At 39.9% G+C, this 25,142-nt stretch overlaps 1 protein-coding gene and 1 pseudogene across 5 annotated transcripts in view; one reads left to right on the top strand and one right to left on the bottom strand.

The window, feature by feature from the left end:
- Nucleotides 1–24,760, bottom strand: part of PAFAH1B2 (platelet activating factor acetylhydrolase 1b catalytic subunit 2) — a 34,722-nt gene extending 9,962 nt beyond the window's left edge. The window contains exons 1-6 of one of the 5 annotated variants that reach the window (XM_023744300.1): nt 24,219–24,752; nt 17,865–17,952; nt 4,413–4,502; nt 3,263–3,379; nt 1,804–1,926; nt 1,565–1,628 (exon numbers count right to left, since the gene is read on the bottom strand). In XM_023744300.1, the coding sequence (XP_023600068.1) occupies nt 1,565–1,628; nt 1,804–1,926; nt 3,263–3,379; nt 4,413–4,502; nt 17,865–17,952; nt 24,219–24,223 (487 nt within the window). In that variant the 5' untranslated portion in view covers nt 24,224–24,752. Of the gene's footprint in view, nt 1–708; nt 769–1,564; nt 1,629–1,803; nt 1,927–3,262; nt 3,380–4,412; nt 4,503–17,864; nt 17,953–24,064; nt 24,160–24,218 lie in introns of those variants that run through there. The other 4 variants (XM_023744301.1, XM_014468321.2, XM_023744299.1 and 1 more) reach the window with 4 other exon arrangements.
- Nucleotides 13,385–14,588, top strand: LOC106699562 (annotated as a pseudogene).
- Nucleotides 24,761–25,142: the final 382 nt, after the last annotated feature.

Genomic DNA, 25,142 nt, shown 5'->3' with positions numbered 1-25,142 from the left:
AATCATTCCCCCATGGGATTGACTGGTTAGGTTATTGCCAATGTTTTAGTGTTGTAGATAGAACCACTGTACATCAAATTTAAGTCTGATTGAACTAAAGAATATGTATGGAGGATTTATTCAACAACTTCATGCAATAAATATGTCCTAAGCAAGTACTATGTACTAGGCACTGTACTTCAGAACTCATTACTACAATATAATCCTTTCTGGAACAGAACAAGATATAAATAAGTAAATTAAATGACACGAAATACCACATAATAAAAATAATTTTTTTTTATTTTTTTTAAAATATATTTTATTGATTTTTTACAGAGAGGAAGGGAGAGAGATAGAGAGTTAGAAACATCGATGAGAGAGAAACATCGACCAGCTGCCTCCTGCACATCTCCTACTGGGGATGTGCCCGCAACCCAAGTACATGCCCTTGACCGGAATCGAACCTGGGACCTTTCAGTCCGCAGGCCGACGCTCTATCCACTGAGCCAAACCGGTTTCGGCTAAAAATAATTTTTAAAAGACCTGGCACCTGGCCTGTGTGGCTCAGTGGTTGAGTGTCAACCTGTGAGTCAAGAGGTCATGGTTTGAGTCTCGGTGAGGGCACATGCCTGGGTTGCAGGCCCGACCCCCAGTGAGGGGAGGGCAGAAGGCAGCTGATCAATGATCCTCTCTCATCACTGATGTTTCTATTACTCTCTCCCTCTTCCTTCCTCTCTGAAATCAATAAAAATTTATTTTCAGAAAACAAACCTGGTTCCCCAGCATCTGTAAGATAAAAAGCAAAATCTTAACATGGCATACAAATTCCGAAATGACCTGGCTGTGGCCTCTTAACAATCCTAGTCTCACACTTTTCCACTGACAGCCCTGAAATTCTTCTAGCACCCTCGCTCACTCACCCAACAAACACATACATGAAGTCTTTGATCATTTTCTTTTGTCCTCTGTAATGCCTTCTCTTTTTTCCAATCCCCGTTTGGAGACCAATTAATTCTTTAAAACTAAACTCAGACATCAACTTTATGTCTAAAACACAGCATTCTCTCCTTACTCCCATTAGTATACAGTGTGATAAATCTCTCTTTATACCACTGTCCACCCGCCAGGCTGTGAGCTCCTTGAGAAGTACTATGTCTTTTCAGTTTGGTGTGTGCAGGACATAAGACAGTACTTTGCACATAGTAGTTCTCACATGTTAAAGCATACTTTTTTAGTTGGGCTAAGGACATCTACAGGTACACTTATCTATGAAACAGATGGTTGTTTGTCTCTGAGACCATGAAGACTCACTGCTTTAACTCTAAAAGGGTAGCACTTTCTGTTAAGTTTAAGACTATGAAGTACCCATTTTCTTAGTGATGGAATCTCAGATGTGTCAGGGAATTCAGAGATCCAATGACTATACCACCTTTAACATATTAACAGGGACACAGAACACACCACATCTAAACTAGTCCAAACTCAGGGCTAATAAAAAGAGACTCAGGACTAGGACAAATCTCATATATAATTTAAAAAATTATTAGAAGACAGTTAAACAATTTTTAAAAAACAAGGCTACCTGAGACAACAAAGAGGGTTTCCACTTCTAAACAAGGATGAGCAGATAAAAGATGACCCCAAAGCTGGTATGGGAATGATGAGACCGGTAAGACAATGGAAGATATCAGAAAAGCATTTCTCAGTAGTATCATAGCCTGCTTCCACCTAAAGATCCTTATATTCATGAACCTCACATTTCTAAGATTCCTCACCTGAGCTAATTGCATCAAGGTCTCCACCCATCCAAAGACTACGTACCAATACAATGATTTTGGCCTGTGGCTGCCTTGTGTTGATAAGTTGTACGATGGCCTCGATTCCACCTGCTACTTCTTCTGCTGTATTTTCATGGTTGTTTGTTCCTACCCAGACAACAATGACCTATAATTTAGGGGGGAAGAAAAAGAGGGGTAAATACGCAGGAATAAAGGAACTTCTCAAATGGTACTGAGTAACTTCAACTGAGCAATCACCTTAAAACACTGAGTCACACCTCATATATATCAGGATAAATTCCCAGAAGGAAAATAAGAGAATTCTTTCATCATCATGGAGTTGGAAGCTAATCTCTTAAAGTCCAGAAACTCTACAGAAAACGTAACAAATTCAATGTCTAAAAATAAAACCTGTGCATGTCAAAAAAATTTAAATAAAATGAGATCTAAAAAATCTGGGGAAAAATATTTGTTACCTGTATCACAAAGTCTCCCTGACTAGAAGTACTAAAGTACCCAAGGGAGTGAACACAGCTACATTCAAGGAAGTCACTGGGGTGGAAGCTGAAGTTTTAACAAGGTTTTCTCTTTAAAAAAAAAAAAATGTCTCTAGGTGTATGTCTATCACCTAGAGACATACATCTTACTTTTCCACACTATCACAAAAGAGAGGAACCTGGATGAGTTTTCCTATTAGAGAGGCAAAGAGTAAAATAAAACTAAAGCAGCTGATATCAGTGGCTCAGCTTTGCTTCTTTCTTTGAGGTTGAAAAGAACATGGAAGATGTGTATAATGTGATAAGGTACTGGGTACATTTATGGTGCACCTTTGCTCACATCTGCTTCAAATCTGTTCTTCAGAAGATCTCGGAGGCGTTGATTACCAATTTGCTTATATGGTGAAACAGCTCCAAATCACTTCCGGAGGTGAATCTTGGCCCTGCTCCCATGGCCCACCTCTGAGCAGCTTACCCCACATACTGCCCCAGGTTCACAGACTTGCACACCTCATTAGCCACACCTTTCTCCCTATAGCTGAAGAGTGTAACAATTACAAATACCATTCAAGCACGTACACTGATTTCTTTCCTTTTTTTGGTTAATCCTCACCCAAGGATATTTTTTTCACGGAATTTTAGACAGAGTGGAAGAGAGGAAGAGAGACACAGAGAAACACTGATGTGAGAGAGACATCAATTGGTTGCCTCCCGTACGGGGATCGAGCCTGCAATCCAGGTACATGTCCTTGACAGGAATTGACCCTTCGGTCCTCGGGCCGGTGCTCCATCCACTGAGCCAAACTGGCTAGGGCTGATTTCTTAAATGTTTATTTGGAATGTTCTTAAGAAATAACAATCATTCATCTTAGTGGGGCATGAACCAAAGAACAGTGAAATAATGCTTTAAAGAAGCAACTTTTTTACTACTAGTTTCAGACAATTTGACTATCTGAAAAAGACTCAAGATTAATGATATTCTTTCAAAAATAAGTTTCATTTCACCTTAGGTTTAATATTCTCCAGCTCTCCATTCTTTAGCCTCCATAAAACATGTCCTGTTGTATCTCCTCCAATTCCAAAATTCAGTGCATGGAGTGGGGAAAAAAGTTCTCGCCATATCTGAAGAGAGAAAAACTTGATTTATTTAAGCTAAAATTCGTGGGAAATAAAATCCCCCAATTGCAATGTGCTACAAGACCTGAAATAACAATCTCATTTTCTGCATTCACACACACACTGCAAGTAGGGTGCTACTCGGTGAAGGACTTGGAAGATGCTACTGTACAACTCAGCTCTCCGCGGAGCACTCAGTCTCAACTCAAGAAAGTCACAACTCAACCTGTTGCCCCTTAAGAGGTAGCAATACTTATAATTAAGTTGCCAATTGAATTAACTCCCTTCCCTTTATTCAATCATTTAAAGCAGTGGTTCTCAACCTTGGCTGCACATTAGAATCACCTGGGAATCTTTTTAAAATCCTGATTTCTGGGCCTCAGCCTCTGGAAATTCTGTTTCTTTGTTATGGAGTGGGGCCACAACATTAGTAACAAAGAAACAGAATTTCCGGAGGATGAGGCCCAGAAATCAGGATTTTAAAAAGATTCCCAGGTGATTCTAATGTGCAGCCAAGGTTGAGAACCACTGAAAAGGAATAGGGTAAAATAGAAACACGAGATGAAGATATTTACAGTGCTGGAGCCAAAAAGAAATAAAGTTCTTCTCTTTTAAATTTCCCTTGGAAGAATGCCTAACCTTAATAAAATTATTTTTGGAACAGCTCACTAAGAAAATACATAAAATAAGAAAATGGTAAACCACAAATAGTAAGAATTGAGAATCATGACTAAGACAAATATAAATGAGCAAATACAAATAAGAAAATAGTAAAACACAAATAAGAATTGAAAATCATGACTAGGACAAATACAATAAATGTAATGTGAAGCTTCTAGGAAGCCAAGGCAAAAAAAAAGAAGTTTACTTATAAACAATGCCACCTTTTAGTTTCATTATGCCTAGCGCACGGAGCACCATTCTGCTACCTTCCACTCTGAGCTAGAGCTTTTCTAGGGTGTCAGCTCAGAATGCAAGTCCGCTATTGCTGCATGCATTTACTTCAGTAGCCCACAGCACCCCATCACTTGCACTTTACCTCGTATTGCTGCATTAACTGCACCATGGAGTCCCCCACAAACAGCACATCAGGCTCTTTGTCTTTACAGTCCAGGACAAATCTGTTGTGCTGGATGAAGAAGGAAAAATTAGAAACTGGCATTTCTTTCCCCGTGAGACTTCTTGGCCTAGATAGAACAGTTGTCCAACCAGTTACTCTGTTGCCCAACATTCATTGTGGTCTGTCCCTAAAGCTGATTCCTCTTGATTGGCAATAAACTAGTGGAACTTTCTTCCACTCTTACTATATTGATCATTCTGGTACGCTCAAGAAACTGAATTTTACTGAAATCAAAACTTAAAAAAAAATACATTTAACATGTTATTTTAAAAAATGTATCTTTCCTCAAGCTTTTAAAAGAAAATTTCAGATATACATGCAGAAAAGTTGAATACAATGAACATCTGTACATCTTCCAACTATAATCAATAACATTTTCCCGTATTTGTTTTCTCTATATGTATTTGCTGAATCATTTGAAGGATTTTAAATATTTCAGCATGCATCTCCAAAGTGTAAAACCATTAAATTATCACATCTAAGAAAATGAACAATAATCCCATAATATCGAACATTCAGCCCATATTCAATCTTTCCAATTGTCCCGAGTTGGATTTCTATCTATCCAATCAATAAGCATATAATTTACTTGGATGCCTTTGAAAATGTCTGTTAACCCCAAACGTGAGACACTGGTAAACTAGGATTCAAGCCTTTTTCAGTCTAATCCAAGTTGATAAGCAGTGGTGATTTAGTCTGAAATGCTTCTCTTTGTTCTGAAGGCACAAGACACTTTTCAAAGGATGTATAGATTTTACCCATCAGTGCTTCAAATTTTTATATTCGTCCCTGAAACAAACTTACATGATGCTTTAGGCAACAGGTCTCTAACCCAGTTCTAGGGAAAGGTCTGAATGCTGTTTCTTTTTCTCAAACTACCTTCAATTATGCTCTCCCTAGGAATTAAGCTAGAGTTACTATTTAAGTATATCTGCTGATAATACAGTGGCAGATGATACTGTGGTGAAACTGAGATATTCATTTGCTATAGGTGAAAATACAAAGTTACTTCTGGAAATAATTTGACAATTTATTAAAACAATTTCTCTTGCCCGGCTGGTGTGGCTCAGCAGTTGAGTATTGACCTGGGCACCAAGAGGTTGCTGGTTTGATTCCTGGTGAGGGCACATGCCTGGGTGGCGGGCTCGATCCCTAGTGGGGGTTGGGCAGGAAGCAGCTGATCGATGATGCTCCTCTCTCATCAATGTTTCTATTACGCTATCCCTCTTCCTTCCTGTCTCTCTAAAAATCAATTAAAAACGTATTTTAAAAAACTTCTCCCTTAGGGTGACAGGATTTGAGATAGCTTTTTCTTTTCTCTAACATCCATATCTTGTGTAAATAAAATTTTTAAAAAATTACTATTGTTTCAATAAGTGTTTTTGCTTAAAGGGATAAGATGAGCAAGAATAAAGTTGAGCTAGTGAGCAGGTACATGTTCACACCATGTCAACTCTGTACTGCATATACTCTATATAGTTCCAACTACCTTTCAGTACCAATAAAAGAACATTTATAGCAGTGATGGCGAACCTATGACACATGTGTCAGAGGTGACACGCGAACTCATTTTTTTGGTTGATTTTTCTTTGTTAAATGGCATTTAAATATATCAAATAAATATCAAAAATATGTCTTTGTTTTACTATGGTTGCAAATATCAAAAAATTTCTATATGTGACACGGCACCAGAGTTAAGTTAGGGTTTTTCAAAATGCTGACACGCCGAGCTCAAAAGGTTTGCCATCACTGATTTATAGCACGTCATGAAATTGAGGCCCTGCTGTTGTAAAGGTTCTAGTATTCCACATTTTCTTTTTAAATATAAAAGTAATTGCAGTAAGTTTGGAGAAATATAAAAGATCAAACTAAACAAAACACCTATAATCCTCCCATTGCAACCCATTGTAACTTCCTATTAAAGGGGCCCAACTTTTGGCTGGCACCCCAGAGACACTCAATAAATAGCACTTTCGGGTATTTTCACACCACATCCCTCCCTTTACATAGTAGAATAATTATGTATATACCTCCTTTGGGCACAACAGGTTGAGGACAGGAAAATCTGTTCAAATCCTAGCTTCTTATCCAGTGACTTTAAGCAAGTATCTGAATCTTATTTTTCACATCTGCTGGTAACTCTGTTTTAGAGTTGTGAAGATGAGAGTTCTATGAAAGGGGCCCAACTTTTGGCTGGCACCCCATATGCACTCAATAAATAGCAGACAATAGAATTGCACTTATACTAGAAGTATTTGTCTATGTAGCTATATGATTTTCAAAACCATAATTTATATATGTATACATGTATGTGTGTATTTTATTGATATTAGAGAGAGGAAGGGGAAGAGAGGTAGAAACATCGATGACAGAAAAACATCGATGGGCTGCCTGCCTGCACACCCCCCACTAAGGATTGAGCCAGCAACCTGTGCATGTGCCCTGACCAGAAATTGAACCCTGACCTCCAAATCTGTTTTATTTTTTATTTTTTTTAAATATATTTTATTGATTTTTTACAGAGAGGAAAGGAGAGAGATAGAGAGTCAGAAACATCGATGAGAGAGAAACATCGATCAGCTGCCTCCTGCACATCTCCTACTGGGGATGTGCCTGCAACCCAGGTACATGCCCTTGGCCGGAATCGAACCTGGGACCCTTCAGTCCGCAGGCCGACGCTCTATCCACTGAGCCAAACCGGTTTCGGCTCCAAATCTGTTTTAATCTGTACTTTTTGAAAACAAAAATTAAACATTTCCTCTCATGTTTATTGACATACTTACCTTAAGGAGATATATATGTGTGTGTGTGTGTGCGCGTGTGTGCATATATATATGTATTTAAGTATATTTTATTGATTTTTTACAGAGTATATTTTATTGATTTTTTACAGAGAAGAAGGGAGAGGAAGAGAGTCAGAAACATCGATGAGAGAGGGGAAACCAAGATGGCGGCATAGGTAAACACCGTAAATTGCTGCCTCGCACAAATACTTCAAAAATAAAACTAAAAGACAAAACGGACATCATCCAGAACCACAGGAAGGCTGGCTGAGTGGAAATTCTACAACTAGAAGGAAAGAGAAAAGCACACTGAGACTCAGAGGAGGTGCGGAGTGGAAGTAAAGTGCAGAGGTACGGAGGCGCACGTGGAAAGGGCTGGCAACTGAGGACACTGTTTTCTTTTTCAATCGGAAGGGAGTCTCAAGCTCCCGGCTGCTCTGAACTCCATTTCTAGGCGAGTCTCTGGGGACCCAGACTCATACGGGGAGAAACTGGACTGTCTGGCATTGGTCGGAACTTAAGGGCAGCTTTCTCTCAGAGGTGCTTGCGGTGATTACCAGGACACTGAGACTACCGGGACACTGAGACCAGGGGCCTCTTGGGTAGGATTGAGGATCAGCCATAGCTGTTTGCTCCACCCTGTTGATTCCCTGAGACCCTGCCCCACCCAAGCTGTGCACAGAGGCTTTTGCATATGAAAGGCCTGGCCCTTTGCAATCTGAAAATTACCTAACAAACTGCAGCTGGGTCAGAGAGACCCAGAACTTCCAAAAGAAGGCCCAAGGCCCCACAGCAGCTTGCATTGCTTCACAGATGGGCCTCATCTGGGCACCTCCAAACCCCAAACAAAGAAGAGGAATCTGCAGATATCTCCATAGCTCCTGTTGGGTAGCCTCAGGCAGAGGCTAAATTAGCACCTCCTTAGAGATCCAAGAGCCAGTGTACCCAGTGGTCAGAGTGGGACCATCCAGATTACAACTCCTCAGATCCATAAGGGACACACTCAGGGAGCAGACTCAGTGAGCACCAAAGCCCCACTGAAGCAAGTCTTGCCCCATAAGGGTGTCTTCAGCACAGAAGTTCTCCCACTGTAGACACAGCTGATTCTCACAGCCAATTGGCCTGGATGTCAATTCCTCCCAGTGATACCTACAACAATCAAGGCTTAACTACAATAAGACTGTGCACACAGCCCACAAAGAGTGCACCAAGAGTGTCCACCTCAGGTAATTGGGGAGGCTGAGCCACTGGGCCCTATAGGACACCTAGCACAGAAAGCCACTCTATCAACACAGGGAAGCAGCCAAAATGCGGAGACAAAGAAACAGGTCACAAATGACAGAAATGGAGGAAAGCAAACTACTGGATATAGAGTTCAAAACCACACTCATAAGGTTTTTCAAGAATTTTCTAGAAACTGCCGATAAATTTAGTAAGGCCCTCAATAAGTCTAGTGAGACCGCCGATAAATTTAGTGAGACCCTCAAGAAATCTAGTGAGACCCTCGAGGATATGAAAAAGGACCAACTAGAAATTAAGCATACACTGACTGAAATAAAGAATATTATACAGAGTTCCAACAGCAGACTAGAGGATCGCAAGAATCAAGTCAAAGACTTAAAATACGAAGAAGCAAAAAACACCCAACCGGAAAAACGAAAAGAAAAAAGAATCCAAAAATATGAAGATAGTGTCAGGATCCTCTGGGACAACTTCAAGCGTACCAACATCCGAATTATAGGGGTGCCAGAAGAAGAGAGAGAGCAAGATATTGAAAACCTATTTGAAGAAATAATGACAGAAAACTTCCCCTACCTGGTGAAAGAAATAGACTTCCAAGTCCAGGAAGCACAGAGAACCCCAAACAAAAGGAATCCAAAGAGGACCACACCAAGACACATCATAATTAAAATGCCAAGAGCAAAAGACAAAGAGAGAATCTTAAAAGCAGCAAGAGAAAAAAAGTCAGTTACCTACAAGGGAGTACCCATATGAATGTCAGCTGATTTCTCAACAGAAACTATGCAGGCCAGAAGGGAGTGGCAAGAAATATTCAAAGTGATGAATACCAAGAACCTACAACCAAGATTACTTTACCCAGCAAAGCTATCATTCAGAATTGAAGGTCAGATAAAGAGCTTCACAGATAAGAAAAAGCTAAAGGAGTTCATCACCACCAAACCAGTATTATACGAAATGCTGAAAGGTATCCTTTAAGACGAGGAAGAAGAAGAAAAAGGTAAAAATACAAATTATGAACAACAAGTACACATCTATCAACAAGTGAATCTAAAAATCAAGTGAATAAATAATCTGATGAACAGAATAAATTGGTGAATATAATAGAATCAGGGGCATAGAAAGAAAGTGGACTGACTATTCTCGGGGGGAAGGTGGTGTGGGGGGTGTGGGAAGAGACTGGACAAAAATCGAACACCTATGGATGAGGACATTGGGGGGGGTAAGGGCAGAGGGTGGGGTGGGAACGGGTGGAGGGGAGCTATGGGGGGAAAAAAGAGGAAGAACTGTAATAATCTGAACAATAAAGATTCAATTAAAAAAAAAAAAAAGAAAGCAGCACAGATAAAAAAAAAAGAAAAGAAACATCGATGAGAGAGAAACATCTATCAGCTGCCTCCTGCACACTCCCTACTAGGGATGTGCCCACAACCAAGGTACATGCCCTTGACCGGAATCGAACCTGGGACCCTTCAATCTGCAGGCTGACGCTCTATCCACTGAGCCAAACTGGTTAGGGCCCTTAAGGATATTTTTAAAAAATAATATTACTTTATTCTTTTTAATTCTCACCTGGGGATTAAAGTTGATTTTGTAGACAGAGGAGAGAAAAACATCGACGTGAGAAACATTGCTGCCTCCAACATGCGCTCCAACCGGGGATTGAACCCACAATGGTGTATGGGATGACGCCCCAACCAAGCCATCTGGCCAGGACAAAACCATAATTTTTAAAGGACACACAATATCCTACTGAATGCACCTAGTGCATTGATGGCAAACTTTTTGAGCTCGGCGTGTCAGCATTTTGAAAAACCCTAACTTAACTCTGGTGCCGTGTCACATATAGAAATTTTTTGATATTTGCAACCATAGTAAAACAAAGACATATTTTTGATATTTATTTGATATATTTAAATGCCATTTAACAAAGAAAAATCAACCAAAAAAATGAGTGTCATAGGTTCGCCATCACTGACCTAGTGACACCTTTTTTTTTTTTTAAGGCTCTTTTATCTATTGATAGACTTGCCAGTAGCTTCTTATTTACAGTGATAAACAAATGTACACATATTTTATTTTATTTTATTTTTTTTTTAAATATATTTTATTGATTTCCCACAGAGAGGAAGGGAGAGAGACAGAGAGTCAGAAACATCGATGAGAGAGAAACATCGATCAGCCGCCTCCTGCACATCTCCCACTGGGGATGTGCCCGCAACCCAGGCACATGCCCTCGACCGGAACCGAACCTGGGACCCTTCAGTCCGCAGGCCGACGCTCCATCCACTGAGCCAAACCGGCTTTGGCCACATATTTTATTTTTAACACTGTAGGAATCCTTAAATCAGAGGGGATTAAAATTTTTATAGATCTTGGATATATTCCCAAATTCTTAATAAAAAGGCTCTATCTATACTGCCTCCAGCAATATATCAGAACTGGTTTCACCAAGCTCGCACCGGCACTGGGTATTAATATTTCTCTCTCCCTCCTTTCTCTTCCCATTGTATTAATCTGTATTTTTTGAAAACAAAAAATTAAACACTTCCTGTCATGTTTATTGAGATATGTATCTAGTGGTACCTTAAGAATCTTTTTATTGACATTATAACAAAAATATCAATGCTTCATCTTTAATATTTATTGCAAATAGTTTCCTCAGTCTGTTGCTGAGTCTTCTTTCTCTGGTTAATGTTTTGATATTTGTATTAAATTTATCTACAGTCAAGTCTTTCAATATCACCCTTAAAAATCTTTTATTATGGAAAATATCAAACATACACACAGAGAACATGAAGAACCTTTATTGTATCTATCTGTCATCAGTTACAGCAATTATCTAACTTATTGTCAGTATTATTTCAGTCGTCCCCCAAACTACTGCTCCACCCACCCCTGGATTATTCTGAAGCAAACTGATATAGCATTTCATGTATAAATACTTCAGTATGTAACTCCTAAAAGATTTAAAAAATATATATAACAAAAATACCAATTCTACTCCCCTCTAAATTAATAGTAATTCTTTAATATTAACAAATAATGTATTCAAATTCAAGGTTACAAAATTGTTTTACAGACTTTTAAAAATCAGGACCCAATTTATCTCTTAAATCCCCTTCCCCTTTTTAAAAATATACTAGAGGCCCGGTACATAAATTCATGCACAGGTGGGGTTCCTTGGCCTGCCAGGCAATTGGGGCCAATCGGGCCAGCCGGCCAGTGGGAGGGACTGCGGGAGGTTGGCCGGCCGTGGTAGGTGACCACCGGGGCAGCTCCTGTGTTGAGCGTCTTGCCCCCTGGTGGTCAGTGCGCAACATAGCGACCATCCTTCTGTTGTAACGATCACTTAGGCTTTTATATATAGAGATTTTCATTGATTTAGAGAGAAAGGGAGAGGGAGAGAGAGCTAGAAACATCAATGATGAGAATCATGGATTGGCTGCCTCCTGCACACCCCTCACTGGGGATCAAGTCCGCAACCTGGGCATGTGCCCTAACCGGGAATCAAACTGTGACTTCCTGGTTCATAGGTTGATGCTCAACCACTGAGCCATGCCAGTCAGGCTCTCAAATCCCTTTTAATTTATAGCTTTCCCCTCCCTCTGTCACCACCTCCCCAACTTATTTTTGAGGAATGTGAGTACTTGACTTCCTGTCTGGTTTATGTTGTTTATATTCTTGTGGTGGTGGTGTTTTGGCAATATTTTGAGGGTAGTACTGATTATAACTTGAATATTTGTTTTAAGCACGATTAGTTTTCTCTTAATATTTTCAAAATAATTTTAGTTCTACAAAAGAGGTTCAAAGATAATAAAGTATTTCCATATGTCCTTTACTCAGCTTCTCCTAACATCTCACATAAATAAGCCTGATACACTTGTCAAAACTAAATTGGTGAATACCATCAACTAAAATAGTTTATTCAAATCTCACTAATTTTCCCACCAATGTTCTTTTTCTGTTTCCAGAGCCTGCCCAGGATATCATGTTGCATTTAGTCTACATGTCTCCAGCTTCTTCCAATGCGGGAGATTCTTGGTCTTTCCTGACCATGACGCATTGTGGTCAGTGTTCTGGAGAATGTCCCTCCATGTGGGTTTGTCTGATGTTTTGTCATGAGGTTATGGATTCTTTTGGAAGACTACCAGAGGTGATGTGCCCTTGTTTTATCAGGGGGCACATGATACTGATATGACTTATTACTGGTGATGTTAACATCAATTATTTGGTTAAGGTGGAGTTTGCTACAGTTCTCCACTATAAAGGTGGTTTTTTGTTTTTGTTTTTTACATTCTCTGTTTGGAGCAAGACACTAGATCCACAGCCCACATTAAAGTTCCACCTGCTGGAGAGAAGGGTATCAAATGGTATGTGGTCGTATATTAAAATCACAAAATTAATTTACAGGGAAATACTCTAAGGCTAGCCAAATAGACTTTTCCTCCTTAAAGTATCCACCAATTTCAGATTTCATTAATAGATCTTGCCTACTGTAATTATTACTATGGTGTTCTAATCTTCATTTTCTTTTCCATTATCAAAAGTATTCTGGCCCAGCCAGTGTGGCTCAGTGGTTGAGTGTCAACCTATGAACCAGGTCACGGTTTGATTCCTGGTCAGGGCACATGCCCAGGTTGCCTGCTTGATCCCTGGTGTGAGGCATGCAGGAGGCAGCCGATCAATGATTCTCTCTCATCACTGATGTTTCTATCACTTTCTCCCTCTCCCTTCCTCTCTGAAATCAATAATATATATATATATATATATTTTAAAGTATTCTGTATGGTGAAGGACTGGGGTGGGGGGGGGGGAACAGGGCTAGAAGGGGTCAATGGGGACATCTGTAATACTTTCAACAAAAGAAAAAAAATTATCCTGTAAGAAAGATTTGTCCCTCCACCCCTACTATTCATCCAATCATTTATAGAATGGGATTCAGGAACATTTATTTTTTTAGTTAACCAGTACCACGTCTTCTGTGATGCCCTGAGGATACACCACTTCAGTGCTGCCACCCATTTTTTCCTTTTGTTTTTTGAGCACTTCCTTGCTTTCTTGCACCACAAGATGTTCCAGGCCCATCTTTTATTTCCTTTGTTCCAGTTGTAGAATCAATCATTTCTCCAAGGAGCCCAGGTTCTCTCACTGGAGAACTACAGTTAAAAAACAAGTTCTGGCTTTGTTCTTCTTTTCCGACGAAAGACCAAATGGTGGATGATGCCGGTGCTGTGCGGTGGCTTCCGTGGAGGATTTGGCAGCAGCTGGGTAGGGGCAGAGGCCGAGGCCACGCAGCTCGTGGAGGCAAGGACAAGGACAAGGAGTGGATCCCTGTCACCAAGCTGGGCCGCCTGGTCAAGGACATGAAGATCACATCCCTAGAGGAAATCTATCTATTCTCCTTGCCCATCAAGGAATCTGAAATCATTGACTTTTTCTTGGGGGCATCCCTCAAGGATGAAGTCTTGAAGATCATGCCTGTGCAAAAGCAGACACGTGCTGGCCAGAGGACCTGGTTCAAGGCATTTGTCGCCATTGGGGACTACAATGGACATGTTGGTCTGGGTGTTAAGTGCTCAAAAGAAGTAGCCACTGCCATCCGTGGAGCCATTATCCTGGCCAACCTCTCTATTGTCCCTGTGGGGCGAGGCTACTGGGGAAACAAGATCGGCAAGCCCCACACCGCACCTTGCAAGGTGACTGGCCCCTGTGGCTCTGTACTGGTGCGCCTCATCCCCGCCCCCAGGGGTACGGGCACTGTCTCGGCCTCTGTGCCTAAGAAGTTGCTGATGATGGCTGGTATTGACGACTGCTACACGTCAGCCAGGGGCTGCACTGCCACCCTGGGCAACTTCGCCAAGGCCACCTTTGACGCCATCTCTAAGACCTACAGCTATCTCACCCCAGGTCTCTGGAAAGAGAATGTGTTCACCAAGTCTCCCTATCAGGAATTCACTGACCATCTTGTAAAGACCCACACTGGAGTTTCTGTGCAGAGGGCCCAGGCTCCCGCTGTAGCCACCACATAATTTTATACAAGAGAAATAAAGTGAATTAAGCCTGAAAAAAACACACAAAAAAACAAAAACAAGTTCTGGTCCTAGCTGGTTTGGCTCAGTGGATAGAGCGTCAGCCTGTGGACTGAAGGGTGATGGGTTCAATTCCGGTCAAGGGCACATGCCTGGGTTGTGGGCTCCGGCGTGCGGGAGCCAATCGATGATTCTCTCTCATCATTGATATTTCTATCTCCCTCTCCCTTCCTCTCTGAAATCAATAAAAAAAATTTTAAAAAAAGTTCTGTGTATGTATTTTAATATTTAGTAAAGTTACTCCTTCCACATTACACAAGCTTAAAAAAATTTTAATATTCACATCTGTTTTTCTTTGACTAATTTTTTCAGTCACCACTAATTATTTAAAGCCTGCTAATTTGTGCCAGAAAAAATAAAAGCACCTATTTTTTAGTTACTACTTTTAATAAAGTTATAAATGACCCAAATGTCCATCAATGAAAAAAATGGGCAAATCCATTCTGGTATTTTGATACAGACAATGGAATACTATTGACAGAAAGAAAATAAACTATAGCTAAACTTTTAATATGTATGATGTACTGTGGAAAAATACATTCAGGAAAACACTATTTATAAAAAGTTTAAAATATACAAAAAATACTATGTATTATTTTTTTAAAAAATTTATTGAGGTAACACTGGTTAATAGCACTATATAAGATCCAGGTGTACAACATTATAATCTGACAACTGTATACACTATAATGTGTTCAACACAAAGGAGATTACATATAAGTAGTATGCAAATACATGAAAAAAAATAAAACAAAATTTAGGAAACTGGTTTGGAGGAGGAGTGGCAGTAAAGAGAAATGTGATCGGTGAGGAGTATACAGGGAATAGCAATTCTATTAGCAATGTTTTATTTTTTTGAGTGTGTGACAAATACACTGATGCTCAAAACACTTCATAATATTTATTTTATTTGTATTTATTTATTTAAATATGTTTTTATTGGTTTTTAGAGAGAGGAAGGGAGAGGGAGAGAAAGACAGAAACATCAATGAAAAGAATCATTGATTGGCTGCCTACTGCACACCCCTTACTGGGGATCAAGCCTGAAACCCAGTCATGTGCCCTGACTGGGAATCAAACTGTGACTTCCTGGCTCCTGTGTCAATGCTCAATCACTGAGCTACACTGGCCAGGCTCATAAGTTCTTTTTAAAGATATAAACAAATGAGGAAGATTAAGTAAGAATAATCAAGTAGTTAATCCATATGAGAACAGTTGGGAAACACCTAACTATCACTCAGAATAAGCTTTTGATAGACTGATGTTTTAAGCCTGGGAAGACAAAAACAGAAAGAGAATACACAACTATAAAGAGTGTAAGTAGAGCCGAAACCGGTTTGGCTCAGTGGATAGAGCGTCGGCCTGCGGACTGAAAGGTCCCAGGTTCGATTCCGGTCAAGGGCATGTACCTGGGTTGCGGGCACATCCCCCGTAGGAGATGTGCAGGAGGCAGCTGATCGATGGTTCTCTCTCATCGATGTTTCTAGCTCTCTATCTCTCTCCCTTCCTCTCTGTAAAAAATCAATAAAATATATTAAAAAAAAAAAGAGTATAAGTAGAATCACTAGATACTAAAACATAAAGCTCTGGGAACTTAAAATCAGACTTATTATTTCAAAGAGGTAATATGGTCGGAAACATAAAGGTTAAATATAGTTACTTCTCAGTGATAATGTTTTATTAAAAGAAAGCTAAAATACTGAAGAAAATAAAGTGCTAAAAAACAATGAGACACACTGAGAAGATAAAGGGTCCAGCCTAAAGGATTCCCACTTGCTAAACCTGGGATAATTTGAGCTTCAAAATTACAATGGCTGTAACCCACTGAATAAAATAAGAACCCATGGGTCCATATGATAAAAAGTAAGAATTGGTTTAGGCCAATAGCATCTTAACCAAGGGATCAAAGTTAATACAGCAGGTCCTGGAATAATGTCATTTTGTTCCACGCTGTTTTGTTATTTTGATGAGATGTTGCAGGAACTTAACTCTTGTTTATTATACCAATTAGCCTATAGTAAAATTGGTTTCATTATACACCATTTTGCTTAAAGTCACAGAACCTACTGATGATGACAAATGAGACAAACATCATGTGCCTTCCATGTGATGTGATGCACTAAAGATACCACTTCACTGATATTCCTGCCAAAAATGCATCTTCTGAATCATGATTATGGGGAAAAAGATAGACTCAAAATTGAGGGACTCTACAAAATGAATGGCCTATAGCAGTGGTCAGCAAACCCATTAGTCAACAGAGCCAAATATCAACAGTACAACGATTGAAATTTCTTTTGAGAGCCAAATTTTTTAAACTTAAACTATATAGGTAGGTACATTGTTATTAACTTAATTAGGGTACTCCTAAGGCTTAGGAAGAGCCACACTCAAGGGGCCAAAGAGCTGCATTGGCTCGTGAGCCGCAGTTTGCTGACCATTGGCCTATACTATTCCAAAATGTCAATATAATGAAAAACAAAACAAAGTCCAAGAAATGTTTCAGATTAAAGAATAGGAGATTTGACAAATAAATGCAATGTATGATTCCAGACTGGGGGAAAAACTGATATAAAGAACATTATTGGGACAAGTGGAGAAATCTGAATATGGTTTTGAAATGGGGTAATTGTATATCAATGTTAAGTTTCTTGATTTTAATAACTCCACTGTAGTTATGTAAGAAAATGTCACTGTTCTTAGAAAACACTGAACTATTTAGGGGTGAAAGGCATAATGATTGTAACTCATTCTCAAATGGTTCAGAAAAAGACAGTATTTTGGGTACATATACAAATAGATACAGACACAATTAGGTAGATGTCAAAATGTTAACTGGTGCCTTGGCTGGTGTTGTTCGGTGATTAGAGCGTCAGCCCTTGGACCAAAGGGTCATGGGTTCGATTCCACAACAAGAATCTTAATTGGCAAGTCTAGATGAAAGATATAGGAAGTTCTTTTTAAAATTTTTGTAATATTTGTGTCCTTTTGAAATTAAAAAATTGTTACAATACAAAAAGGATACTGTAGAGACATTTTATGTCTTAAAATTAACAGAGGGCAATTACCATGCTTTCAAAGTATTTCTCAGTTTCAACAGCAGATGGTGATTAGGCCTGAGATTTCTGTTAGACTTTTACTTATAGTAATAAATTCTTGTTGACCATTAAAAACACCCTTTGCAGCTTTGGTCAAAAGACTCTCAAAAACAGAAGAGGCTCATCTCATATGAATAATACATGTGCACTTCCTTTTACCTGAGACATCCATCTGTCATCTCCTTGAATATCTTCCGCTGCATGTGGAATGGCTGCTGGGTTTGAGTCTCCTTGGCTCATTCTATACCTGAGGAAAATAATGTGTGTGTCATTTTTCATCCATTAACAGGAATGTTTATCTGTTACTGCTTACTTAAGTACTACATGCTAGTAAATAAAATTTAAGTTTTGTTGTGGCTTTGCATGGAAACAAAAACAACTGGACTTTATTTTCAGCAGAGATGAATTCCAGGACACAACTGCTTAAGTCCCATAAATATCCAGCATCACTAAACTCCAAGGCAGGTCTGAGTATCATTTAGAAACAGTGCATTACATTTAAAAAGTCTGCTCCAAGTAATTAATTTTTCATGATTGCATGTTACTATTCTACCAAAGGACACCTATAGTTCAATGAAATCTACATCAGAACTTTTTAGGCTGCTAGTTACATACTTAAGGATTACTATAGCAGTGACTAGAATCCACTCTTTACAACATCACACAAATAACTGTACTACATGTTATGACCAAATTGGCCACAGGCTTTGGCCTGGTTCTTTTTTTATTTTTATTTTTTTATTTCTTAAAGTATTACAAAGAGTATTACACATGTCTCCTTTTTCCCCCCCGCCCCTTGACATTCCCCCGGCCTCCCCTACCCTCCAGTGTCTTGTGTCCATTGGTTATTCTCATATGCATGCATACAAGTCCTTCGGTTGATCTCCTACCCCCCCCCCCAACCCTCCCCAGGCTTCCCACAGTAGTTTGACAGTCTGCTCAATGCTGCTCTGCCTCTGTATCCATTTTTGTTCATCAATCTATAATGGTCCTTATTATCCATAAATGAGTGAGTTCATGTGGTATTTTTCTCAGCTTCCCAGGGGCCGTCTCAGTCTTACAGGGGCCATCTCAGCCTCACAAGGGCCATCTCAACCTCACATGGGCCTTTTCAACCTCACCGGGGGCATTGCAACCTTGGCTCTGGTTCTTGACATTTACTAGGTATTTTTACTTATGAAAGGTCTCCACTAAGAAAATTTTATTAACAATGAACACAAAGATGGCATCTCATAGTGGAGATGAAAGAATAAGTGAAATTCAGAAAAATTAGAAATTCTCATCTTCTAGAACAGGTGTGGGGAATCTTTTTTCTGCCAAGGGCCATTTGAGTATTTATAACATCATTTATGGGTCATACAAAATTAACAACTTAAAAATTAGCCTGCTATATTTGGCCAAATGTTTAATTAACTCACCCATAATGCCTTGGCAGGGCCAGACCAAATGATCTCACAGGCCTTATACTGCCCACAGGCCAGACGTTCCCCACCCCTGTTCTAGAAAGACAAATAAGAAACCAGACTGCTTTCAACCAACAATGGAGAATACATATTAGAGACATTAGGCTAAAGAGGGCACTTGGCAAATGCAAAGGATGATGAAAAAGGGAAAAATCTTGGGTTTTTGTGGCTTATAAAAAAGGAGGCCACTTTCAAGTATTTGTATGTTCTAGATTTTTAAATTTTGTTAGTTTCTTGCCATGTGTTAACTGTACAACCTGCCTAAAGATGAATGTTTTTCTACTGGTTTCAGTTTGTGGTCTAAATATTTAAGCATTCAGAATGAGAAAACTGCCCAGATTTGAGAAATAATGCTGAATTAATAGAGGTTTTCAGTAACTTAGAATACTAGCATTAGAGTATGCCAAAGTTTACTAGGCTTTACAGCTAAAGATCAAGGACTGACCATAGCAGAAAAGAGCAGTTTAGAGATTTTATGAACTATTCTGTTTTTAGGTAGGTTATGAGAGATATCTGTCCAAGTGAATTCTTATTATGCCTTGGTTAGAGGTAATAACTATGCAAAGGAGTTGCTTATCGTTGCTTTCAATTTTGACTTAAACACTATGTCAACATTTGCAAATAAAGTTTTTATTAGTAGCCTTAAAAAAAAAAAAAGGAGCCATACTCATCTTTTTCCTTCTTTTGCCATCCTCAAATACAGCTAAACTTTCTTGGAAGGAGGACTGAGTTTTACTGATTATACAAACAAATTAGTGCAGCTCTAAATTATACTAGGTCTAAAAAAAATAAGGCTCACGTCTAGACCCATATCTGACTGAAGATGTAAAATACCACCCACTCTCTATGTATATATTTCTTTAGATTACTAAAATTTGCAACTATCAAAAAAATAACATCCTTCTATGAAGGACTATATGTGTTTTGTATCCAATCCTCACAAAAATGAGAAAAATGAGGATCAGACAATTTAGGTAATTTGCATGGTGAGTGACTGAAATTAGGTTTGTCTGACCACCCCTGCCACACATCTGGCCCACTGATCACAAAAGAATTCATAGATGACTCCCTAAAGGGGGCCTTACATCTAACCATTTCATTCAAAAGACATACATAAATACTATACAGAGCTAAAAACATCAATGTAAAAATACAAGAATCAGGAAGAACTACAAAATGAATTTATATAGCTCCAATCAGACTATGTATGATATGTTTGGAGTATCACTGTCTTAAAAAGGTATGGAAAAATTAAAAGACGCATAAAGGAAAAAGAAAAATGATTAAAGGGACTAAAACAAATAGCCATGTAGAATTGTTTAATCTTAGGTTTTTGCTTTTTTAAACCCATAAAACATCTATGAAAGTGTCTTTGGGTCTAAGTTCAATTACAGAATTAAGTCTGCTATTCAGGTTAAATATGACATAATCTATAATAATAAAAGCATCATATGCTATTTAGACTGGACAGCCAAACAACCTTCCAGACGAAACTGGGGCTTCAAGGGCCCAGACCCTTGCACGAATTTTGTACATCAGGCCTCTAGTGTTTAATAATAGTTTTAATTTAAAAAGTACCTTACTTCCCTGCTGATCACAAGCTCTACTGGCCTTAAGATATATAAAGGGCAATCAACATTTTCCACCTTATGGATTTCAAAATTAGACATATAATGTAAAGAAATAGAAGAACAATCAGCTCCATTTTCCACTCACTAACTGAAAAAATCTATTTCCTAACTTAACTTTTAAATTAGATTTAAGAAACCCAACCATTTCATTAGTTTTTTCTATTTATTTTCCCACCTGGGGAAACACTTAACATGTTAGGTATTTTGAGGCAAAAGTGAACTTTTACACAGAGTTTAAAAAGAGTATAATTGAGAATCACTACTGAAGGAGAAAAATAATCTCTCCTACTCTCACTATTATATAATTGAAACTATTTTTACTGGGGATTGTTTAAAGAGCAAGAGTGACAGCCCTAGCCGGTTTAGCTCAGTGGATAGAGCGTTGGCCTGCAGACTAAAGGGCCCCGGGTTCAATTCTAGTCAAGGGCACTTGCCTGGGATGTATGGGCTTGATCCCCAGTAGGGGGTGTGCAGGAGGCAGCCAATCAGTGATTCTCATCATTGATGTTTCTCTCTCTCTCCCTTCCTCTCAAAAATCAATAAAATAAAAAAATAAAGAGCAAGAATGTCAAACTATCAATACGAATACCTTCATAATAAAATGTATTCAAATACATCCCTCACCGCATAAAGACAAAGTGCAGGTAGGCCCTTAAGCTCATTGTAGTTCTTGGGATACCATGTTCAAATCTTGTTGAAAAACTTATAAAGAATTTTGACAACTGGAGAGTGTCTAGAGGAAATGGGCCAAGATGATGAGAAATTTGAAAACCTTTCATATTAGAACAGTTTTTTAAAAATGGGTATGCATAAACTAGATATCTATAGAAAAACTGGTTGGGGAAGAGGCAGAAGACACAGGACATAAAGAGCTGCCAAAGTATTCAAAGAGTACTAGGAAGGGATATTAGGATTATTCTGCATATCTCCAAAGATGATGATAAAGCCATGGATAGAATATAGAGTGAGTCAAGTTTCTAACAAATATGACTACAAAACCACATGGCCTGTCTTTCAAGGCAGATTCCTCCAACGAAGAGTCAAAAGAGAGGCTAGGTGAATACCTAATAGGAAAGCATAAAGTGAACTAAAGCAGATGAGTAAAGACTGGTCCAGATTAGTGTGGTCCAAACATTTGTTTTAGAAACTTTAAAAAATGCATCCCAATATGTGTATTTATGTGAAATTTTTAATCTGTATATAACATATGTATTAGCAAGGTTTACTTTTTCCTTTTATAGATAAAAATTAAATGAAAGAAGTTCTAAATTTTCTCCTGTATTACAATGTATCCTCTTATGCATGCCAGTGTGTGCACATACTCTACTTTCAAGACCAGTGGTTTATACTGTAAGATCTATTTAGGCCTATGATTCATTTTACAGACATGGATTTTCAAAGTTCTTCCAACAAGTAAACAACTGATTTAGAATAATAATCACAAGTAAGTTTTATTAAGAACTTACTATTGATAAGATAGTGTGCTAGGATAGGAGCTCTGTTATTTAAGTAAAACTAAACCTCAGTTTTAGGGAACTCTGAGATAGGAAGAGCTGGGATTTAAACTCTGGGTGATATACCTCCAAGGCCTATTACTCTTGAGCAAAGGACATTAGAAAGAGTACATCAAGCATGTCAAACTCGTGGCCCTTGGGGCTGCACGCAGCCCACAACGAATATTTTTGCGGCCCAGCCAATATAACGGTATGTAAGAAACATTTTCAATCCTCACATGAGGATATTTCTTTTTTTTTTTTTAATTGATCTTAGAGAGAGAAAGGGAGAGAGAGAGAAGCATTGATGTGAGAGAGAAACATCAATTGGTTGCCCTGACTGGGGATCAAACCTGAAACCAGGGTATGTGCCTTGACTGGGAATTGAACCCACCACCTTTTGGTGCAGGGGACAATGCTCTAACCGACTGAGCCACACCAGCCAGGGCTGTAAGAAACGTTTTAATAAAAATTTCGTAACTTAATTTCTACAATATCCTGTTATACATAATTATTAATAACAAACTAGAATGTTCCTAATGACTGATGATTATAATCGTGTTGCATTCACTTCCCTTACACGCCATACACTCAGGCGCACCATTTCTCTCCACTAACACTAGCAGCAAATATGTTAGCAGCTGATGGCCACGTCATTAGTCTTGGACTGACTTGTTTGGTGTGCACAACAGGAAATATTTCTCTTCTGGAGAATAAGAAAAATAGGTTTATTTGTGTTACGCTTATTAATTTGTGCAGTTATTTAGTGTCTGATAGTTAATGTTCAAGAAAAAATATTAATTTTATTAAAATGTTCTATTATTTTATGCTAATGATTACTCATTTATTTCAGCCCTTTGTATTCAGCATGTCTCTATCGAAGTAAACCTACAGGTGCAGTTTCTATGAAAATTGAAGCTTTTTTTTTTTTTTTTTTTGCGGCCCACATAAACTTAAACCTTGTTTATTTGGCCCGTGTTAGCCTTTGAGTTTGACATGCTTGGAGTACATGGAACAATGACAAATTCTATTTTACTAAGCCAATTTACTTATATCTTCTATTACCATTACCCCAACTTAATGGCATTCTGATACCCTCAGCAAAATACTTTCATCTTGGTCCTAAATTTTTTCATGTGCAAAATAAAAAGCTGTATGAACAGAGAAACTGAGGAACAAAATGTCATTTATTTGAGACTACCAGGCAGGTAGAACTGGGAGAAGATCACACAATATTCCCAATTAGCTAGTCTTTTTCTTTTTTTTTTAAACTATGACTACAAAGTCACCCTTCTTTTTCCTCTATAAGGGCAAAGTGAGCAAAAACTTGTTTCTCTGTACCTTCAGACACTTGGATTGTGTATTATTTTGACAAATCAAAATCTTACAATACAAAGTAGCTTTCAGTTTTACAGATGCCTATGGCTTGGTGACGTTTTTAAACATCAGGTAAAGAAAAACAGCCACAAGCCCATGCAATCTCCTCTTTAAGGACCAGGATGGAAATGTACAACCTGGTTCATTCAGAAGATTCAAATAATTTGAGAGTTGAATAAAATAAACTGTTATATTCTTTACAAAAAAGAGAGAGAGAGAGAGAGAGAGAGAGAGAGAGAGAGAGAAAGCTATCCAGAGAGGAGCCTGGGGTAGGTCACAAAAACCTGAGTGATTCTGGGTTTTCCCTCAGGTGGAGAGCGCTATTGTGACACTGGGCATTCAGCATGGCCAAGCTGTAATCAATAACACAGGGAGGGATGTGACTGCCACCTCACCTTCCTGACTCCCAATCATCTCCCCTGCGCAGCACTGACTTCTGAGATCCCAGCTGCAGGTGCAGTTGGAAATACCCAGCCTAAGGGAGAACAAGGCCAGACGAGCACGAGTTTTGTTAGCCGAGCAGGAGGGGCTGTTCCAGGTGAGCCTCACCGCATTAGCAGGGGTTTTCTGGGGGGATGAGGAGGGCACAGCACCCCAGCTCCCCGCACCGCTGCCTTCCTCCGTAACTGCAGAGGACAGCGACACCAGCGCCCGGAGGCCTCCGCCAGGCACTCGGCCGCGGTCTCCTCAGAAGCCGGGTCCAACACAGCATTAACTTCACGCTCTCAAGCCGCGTGGGTGCTTCTGTGGTTTAACCAGGAAACGGAGGGAAAGTCGCACAGAGAATGAAGCTTCAGACGCTTCCACCCGGACCGGACCTGACTCTCCGTTCCTTTCCGAGGCAGCTGGCGGGCGGGTGGTCCTGAAGGGAAGGCAGGCCTCCCCCGGAATGCCCTGCCTCGGGGCTGGCGGGAGGGTCCCCAGGTTCCAGCACATCCATAATTTATTATCCAAAGCCCAAGCCAGCGAATGAGAGCGGGGATCCCCTATCCTCTCCCGCTGCCCGCGAGGAAGCGGCCTTTGTATGAGAACAATGTGCCCGGAGCAGAACCCAAGACGCGGGCTTATCCGAGGCGGGGCCGCTCCGAGGCTCCGGGACCGTCCTCGGCCTCCTCTCCTCCCCCCGCTCCCCTCCCGCACCGCAAGGGGCACGGAGAGAGCTGCTGGAGGTCCCGGGCCAGGCCGTCTTCCCGACCCCATGGGGCGGCGCATGGCAATGTCTGGTTTTCTCACGGTCTGCGTGTGAATGAGGACAGGCAACGCCGGGGCGGCGGGAGCTGGGGACGGAGATCAGGGGGTCCGCGCCCGGCATCACCCACCTGCGCCCCGAAGGCCAGGCCCGCCCAGCGGACGCACCTGAGGACACCTGTCCCGCGGCCGGCTGGAGCCGCTGGCCGACCCGGCAAAGCAGCCTCGCCGGGCCCCACCTCTGAAGCGAGATGCCGGGCTGCAGGGCCGCTAAGGGGGGCCTCC

Source organism: Myotis lucifugus, unplaced genomic scaffold (assembly GCF_000147115.1).
Source record: "Myotis lucifugus unplaced genomic scaffold, Myoluc2.0 scaffold_448, whole genome shotgun sequence".
Lineage (NCBI taxonomy): Eukaryota > Metazoa > Chordata > Mammalia > Chiroptera > Vespertilionidae > Myotis > Myotis lucifugus.
This window is presented reverse-complemented; position numbering and strand designations above follow the sequence as displayed.